Source organism: Artibeus jamaicensis, unplaced genomic scaffold, assembly GCF_021234435.1.
Source record: "Artibeus jamaicensis isolate MK-2021 breed Jamaican fruit bat unplaced genomic scaffold, CSHL_Jam_final contig_1132, whole genome shotgun sequence".
Classification (NCBI taxonomy): Eukaryota; Metazoa; Chordata; class Mammalia; order Chiroptera; family Phyllostomidae; genus Artibeus; species Artibeus jamaicensis.
The window spans coordinates 8,855,312-8,861,445 of NW_026521221.1; the positions used below are offsets into that span (position 1 = coordinate 8,855,312).

Consider the following 6,134-nt stretch of genomic DNA (forward strand, 5'->3'; position numbering starts at 1 on the left):
ATTTTCCCTCTTTTTTCTCTTTGCCGTTTGTTATGGTATTTCAGCGGTTTATGATGTTTGCATCCAGAGTTTTCGTCCTTGGGCCGGGTTAAATGCACTCTGCTCGCTCATAGTTCTTTGCCACACATTCTCTTTTCCGCCCTCACAATTCTTCCTCTTGTAATTTCTTCAAGAAAGACTCAAGGGCACTGTATTCTCTAGGTTCTCTATTTCAAATCCAAACCACACCAATTTACAGCCTCAAATAACAATGCATTATGGTGCTTGTTTACCCCTGCTCTGCTGAACAGAACACTACCAAGAACGACTGAAGGCTTTTCTTCAGTCTTTGCCAATCCGACAGGTGTAAATAGTATTTCATTTTAGTTTTAATTTGCAATTCTCTTCTCGCACCTGAGATCAAGTGTCTCTTCAGGTGTCTAAAAGGCCATTGGTCTTTTTGCTCTAGCAGCTGGTGTTCCGCGTCCGTTTCTTTACTCAGTGCTTCTCCCTTCGTGTTTGGAGGCCCTTCTTCATAGTAAGACAATTATCCTTTTTGTTTTTTGTCATTTGAGAGTCCAGAGTTTTTCCTAGTTGTGCATTTTTAGTTTGTTTACATTTATTACTACATAGAAAATTTTGATTTTGTATAGTCTAGTTTTTAAACGACCTTTTCTTTCATGACTTCTGGATTCTGTACCCTGTTTAGGAAACCATTTCCCCACTATGAGATTTAAATTTTATTTTCTTGTCATAATATTAAATTACTTTTTACCCCTTGCTTTTTTGAGTCACAAAGCATAAAACACTCATTTTGCCATTGTGTGTGAAGTGGTCTGGGGTGTAACCTTTTCTGCAGATGATGACTCCATTGACTTGGTGGTATTTGTTAATGAACAGAGATTTATTTTGGAAGTTATGAACGCAGCACTGTGAGCCGGTAGGATCACCTAGTAGTACATTATAGAGAAAAGAGGGGCTAGACCCGAGCTTTGGAAAAAGTCCCCAAATATCAATTTGTGTTTGAGGAGGAGGAGTCCGTAAAGGAAACTGGGAAGGAGCAGAGATAAAAAGCGAGAAGCCTGGGGACTTGGGCAGTGACTGTTATCTCAAGTGAAGGGGAGAAGCTGGCCGAGTGGCAGTGCGCTGAGAGGCTCAGTGAGTTGAGGACTGAGAGTGTTCACTAGATTCAGCCACGAGGACCTCACGGAGACTGGGCGCTTGCTGCTTGGTGGAGCAAATTCCATTCAGTTCCGAAGGGAGTGAGCGGTGGGAAGCTGCAAATGTGACAGTCCTTTCAGGAACTTTATCTGTGAAAGGCAGCAGAGCAGACACCTGTAGAGAAACATTTTTCAAGGTGGGAGACTATTTGCATGCTTAAAGGCTAACAGGATAAATCTAGCGAAGAAGGAGAGGTGAGGACAGACTATCAGTAGTGCAAGTTTCCTAAAAACGGGGAACGAGATCTCATTCTGCCTAAAGTTGAAGAGGCCACTTGTATGTTGCAGCAGGAGGAAGGAAAACAAGGAGATAACTGTCTTTGTTCACCTCTTATTATCTTTAAGGTGGTGCTAGGTTAGGAACTGAAGATAAGTAGTGTGGCGGTCCCTGTAGACCCATCAGAGGTCAAGGGTCATGTCACTGAGGAACTGGCTGAGGTTAAAGATAAGGTGACTGTATCTCAGATCCAGAGGATGATCCCCCTTTGGTCCAAATTAGGACCTTAGCCTTAACTGCTGCCTGTGCTTGGTCAAGCTTTCCCCACCTTTTCCCCCATCCCTCCTCCCACTTGGGCTTTGTTTGCTGCCCACACTAAACCCAGCTCCAGCCATGACCTCATTCCTGTTGCCACAGTGGTACAGAGGGTCGCTCACCCACTGGCCCCTGATACGTGGTCCTCTCAGGCCCCAGTTTGGTCTGATCCCTGTGGAATTTTCCTACAAGCAGCCTTCATGCCTGTGGCTCCAAGAGTGAGAGATTGTCTAGGCACTGGTTCCTATTGCTGTTGACAGCTCGGGGCGTCCAGGGTCCTGCAGCCCCAACAGGAAGGCCTTGTTCATTCAGCCTTTATGTGGGAAACTGCTGGTGCATTCCGGAGGCAGAGGACACCCCTCCGCACTGGCTCTCTGCACTCGGTGTTCTCTCATCTTCTGCTCCGGACTCGAGCATCTCTCTTCTGCAGGGGGACACCAACTTGCCTGATTCTGGAGACTCTTGGATGGGGGACGTGCGAGGCCGGTCTGCAGTGAGGAACAGTCACCCAAATCTGGCTGTGTCTGCCTGGAAGAGCGTGGCCTACAGTGAGTGGTGGGGGCATCTCACCTGTCTGATTTGGGGACGTTGGGGGCTGAGGTTGGCTGGGTCCATGGGAGCCACTGGCCCTCAGAGGCCGTTGCCATCCAGAGGCCCTGAGGCTCACGCCTCCACCTCTTCCCCATAGGCCGCAGAGCCTCTCTGGGCAGTTGCTGCTGTTCTTCATCCAGTGTGTCCAGCCTGGGGACCTCCTTCTCCTCCTCCTACCAGGATCTGGCCAAGCACATCGTGGACATCTCTGTGGCTGATGTGAGGAACTGCTCCACTTGTCCCCACAGTTCCTTTAACAGGTCTTGGCTGGGGGGAAGAGAAAGGTGGGAAAGAACACGCTGGGGGCCAGCAAGGCTTACGTGGCTTCTCTGGTGGCCCTCCATCTTGACAAAAGGGGACTTCAGAAAACGCTGGCCTGGGTGACCAAGCTGTGCGTCTGGTTTCTACCACACCTGCTGAGGTGGGCGTGGTCACTGTGTTCCCAGGTAATGGCAGCTTGCTCAGATGATCTGCACAACCTCTTCAGTCGCCAGGCGGCCGCTGGCTGGAAGTAAGTTCTTGTGCGGTGTCTTGTCCTGACCGTTGTCCAGCTCGCCTCTCCCTTTCCCTTCTCCACCTTGAGCTCCTCCTTGGTGCCCCTGGGACCTGTTTTCACATCCTCCTCCCTATCCTTGGTGTCCCAGCTATCAGGGCGAGGAACAGGAGGTGCAGCTCTACTACAAGGCATTCTCTTCTACTCGGCATGGCTTCCTGGGGGCCGGGGTGGTGTCTCAGCCGCTGTCTCATGTGTGGGCAGCTGTGAGTGACCCCACCCTGTGGCCCCTGTACCACAAGCCCATCCAGACGGCGAGGCTGCATCAGCGAGTAACCAACAGCATCAGCTTGGGTAAGCCCTGTTCTGTGGGTTCTGCCCCGGGACAGGCAGTGGTTGGAGGCAGCCCTTTCAGCAGGCCGGGCACTCTGACTACGTCCAGATCACTCAGGCTGGGTCCAGCGGTGTGGTGGGCTGTGGAATGATGGAGTGTTGGGGGCCCTGAATGAGGAAGGATTTAGGAGTAGGTCTTGCCTACCCACCTGCTGACTCCCCACCCTGACCCTCCAGTGTACTTGGTGTGCAACCCTGCCCTCTGTGAACTGAAGCAGCCGCGGGATTTCTGTTGTGTCTGCGTGGAAGCTAAAGAGGTGCCTGCCTTGCTGGTGGTAGAGATACTGTGGGAAGAACTTGTGAGACGCAATCTTTGTGGGCCCTGGGTTCTTTGGGGGAAGGAAGACGATTTGGGTGGGGAGGCCCCATGCTGCCTTCCACAGTACTGACTGCACTGGAGCCTGTCCCTGTTTGATCCACATCCCATAGGCAGGACTCACACTGCTCTCTGTCCCCAGGGCCACCTTTCTATCATGGCAGCTCAGTCTGTGTATGACACATCCATGCCGAGACCCAGCAGGGACACAGTCCGAGGGGAGATCCTGCCCAGTGCCTGGATCCTGCAGCCGCTCGTCAGGGAAGGAAAGGAGATCACCAGAGTCATCTACTTGGCCCAGGTGAGGCCCCCCCACCCAGCCTGCCCTGCTTTGGCTTCACAGCCCCATGGAGTTTTGTTTGGCTGCCCAGTATCCTTTAGTGCTCAGACTCTGTGGTCTGAGAATGAAGACTCAGGCTTTTTGGGTCACAGTGAGGGCAGTCAGTGGGGAATGAGAGAACAGATCAACCCCCTCTGAAGCTGCTAGTACCAGAGGCCCAGCAGGCTACCTTCTCTGGCTGGTCCCAGGGTCCTCAGGAGATACAGAAGTTACTGTGAGGCGAAGGCAGCAGCCTCAGCAGAGAGAACGTGATCCATTCTATTCAGCTCTCTACTCCCAATTCCCTGACCTGACTGTTGTCACTGGGAGGTGAAGCCAATGCCTGGATCTGAACAGCAGGGCTCAGGGCCTTTAGTCCCAGGAGCTTCTCTCACAACAGCTGGTGGGGGCTACTTGTGGCCGAAGTGTGCGCCCTGGCACACTCCTAGGTCTGTACCTTTTTTAAAAGATTTTATTTTTAGAGGGGAGGGGAGGGAGAGAAGGAGAGAAACATCCATATGTGAGAGAAACAATTGGCTGCCTCTCACGTACCCCCAATTGGGGACCTGGCCCACACCCCAGGGATGTGCCCTGACTGGGAACTGAACCTGCAACACTTCACTCTGCAGGACAATGCCCAACCCACTGAGCCAACCAACCAGGGCCTTTCTGTACCTTTGTCTCTTCAATTTCTGCTTTATTTCAGATAGAACTTGGTGCTCCAGGTTTACCCCCTCATCTCTTGAGCTCCTTCACCAAACAGCAGCCGCTGGTTATAGCCAGACTGGCTTCCTTCCTTGGTAGTTAGCACCTCGCCATCAAGATGCTGAGATTCAGGCCCAGGATGCTCCAGAGAGGCTGGGGAAGCTCTTGTTACTCTCTGTACCCTGATGCAAGAGGAGGCAAGGCCACTTGCTGTGGCCAACCGAGCAGGCGGCACTCAGCCCTGAGTTGCCAGCGAAGCCCAGTCAGCCCTTGGTCACAGCTGGCACCTCGGCAGACCAAGGGGAACTGAGCTCCTGGCCTTCCAGAGCAAATGATGTTCAACTCATCTTCTTGGATTTTTCACCTTTCTTTCCTGTCTCTGGGACCCTATGGCAGGCAGGCCCTGCAAGGACCAGGATTGGACAGAGCCAACAGAGCCAGGAGGCGGCACGGTGCTTCCTCACGGTCTGACACGGTGCTTCCTCATTGTGACCCATCCCTCGAGCTGGTAGGGAGGCAGCCATTGGCTAAGACTGCTCAGAAACCTGCCGCCAGCATTCAGTTCCACGGTGGGATGGATGGAGTGTTGCCAAAACGGAAAACTGGTTTTAAAAAAATAGCTGCACAAACCAGAACAGTGATTCAGAATTGTCTCCTTGAATTTTGACCAAGCGCTTTGTTATTAATTTCTGCTTTCCCCCATCTTCCTCACAAGAGAGGACATCTAGGTCTTTGCCTCAGGCGGAAGTGCTGACCAGTGCTCTGCCACAGAGCTGTCAGTCCAGAGCCCAGTAGAATGAGATGACCACTGTAGAAGCAGATTGGACCGATCTGGGGTCAAGGTGGGGGCCTAGCTCTCTAAGGGAGGGTGGGAAAGTTAGGAGGTGGGTAGCCAGATGCTGGCTGCTAACAAGGCAAGAGGAATTTTGAAGAGATAAAAAACTCTTTTGAAGATGGGAGAGAACATACTGGAACTCCTAGAGGAAGAGGAGGTAAGTGATTTGTTAAGCGGAAGCTTGGTTCCATTTCTTACCACACTCAGGTGGGCTCGTTAGCATTTCACGCTGCTGCTGCTGCTGCTGCAGTCACACGTACTCTAGGATGGAGGGAGAATGGGTTTTCTCATTTCTTAGCCTGGCTGAACGTGAGCTTCTGAATATTCTATGTGGTTATCTGGAAGTGGTAGGGGTGGCAGATTCCCAGCTTTAGTTCTGCTGCCCAGAATCTTTGGTGGAAGAAGGTGACCATATGGGAATCAAAGTGTGGGAAATAGGTAAATTTCTGTAGATTACAGCAGAGATTTATTTTTCTAAAAGCATTTTGTTTGCAGGATTTTTTCCTCTTACCTCAAATTAAGTTATTTATGTATTATTGAATGAAAAGTTTTAAAACTGTCTTTAAACTTTTATTTTCCTGGGGTTTTTTTTCTGTTTGGTCAGTTTTATGTTTAATGCCTCACTTATGGACTCCCCCCTCTTTTCCTCTAACTCTCTCACCGAGAGTGCCGTCAGGGCACTTCATTAGTGAAGACCGCCCTGGGACAGCCTGAGCGTGTCACCTGAGCTCCGAAGCAGCTTGGAGATAAT

At 51.1% G+C, this 6,134-nt stretch overlaps 1 protein-coding gene across 2 annotated transcripts in view; it reads left to right on the plus strand.

The window, feature by feature from the left end:
- Positions 1-5,622, plus strand: part of STARD9 (StAR related lipid transfer domain containing 9) — a 115,554-nt gene extending 109,932 nt beyond the window's left edge. For both annotated transcript variants that reach the window (XM_037161673.2, XM_053665845.1), the window contains 7 exons: positions 2,162-2,279; positions 2,420-2,541; positions 2,769-2,833; positions 2,967-3,169; positions 3,386-3,465; positions 3,667-3,825; positions 4,550-5,622. In XM_037161673.2, the coding sequence (XP_037017568.2) occupies positions 2,162-2,279; positions 2,420-2,541; positions 2,769-2,833; positions 2,967-3,169; positions 3,386-3,465; positions 3,667-3,825; positions 4,550-4,651 (849 nt within the window). In that variant the 3' untranslated portion in view covers positions 4,652-5,622. The remainder of the gene's footprint in view (positions 1-2,161; positions 2,280-2,419; positions 2,542-2,768; positions 2,834-2,966; positions 3,170-3,385; positions 3,466-3,666; positions 3,826-4,549) is intronic.
- The last annotated feature ends 512 nt before the right edge of the window (positions 5,623-6,134 follow it).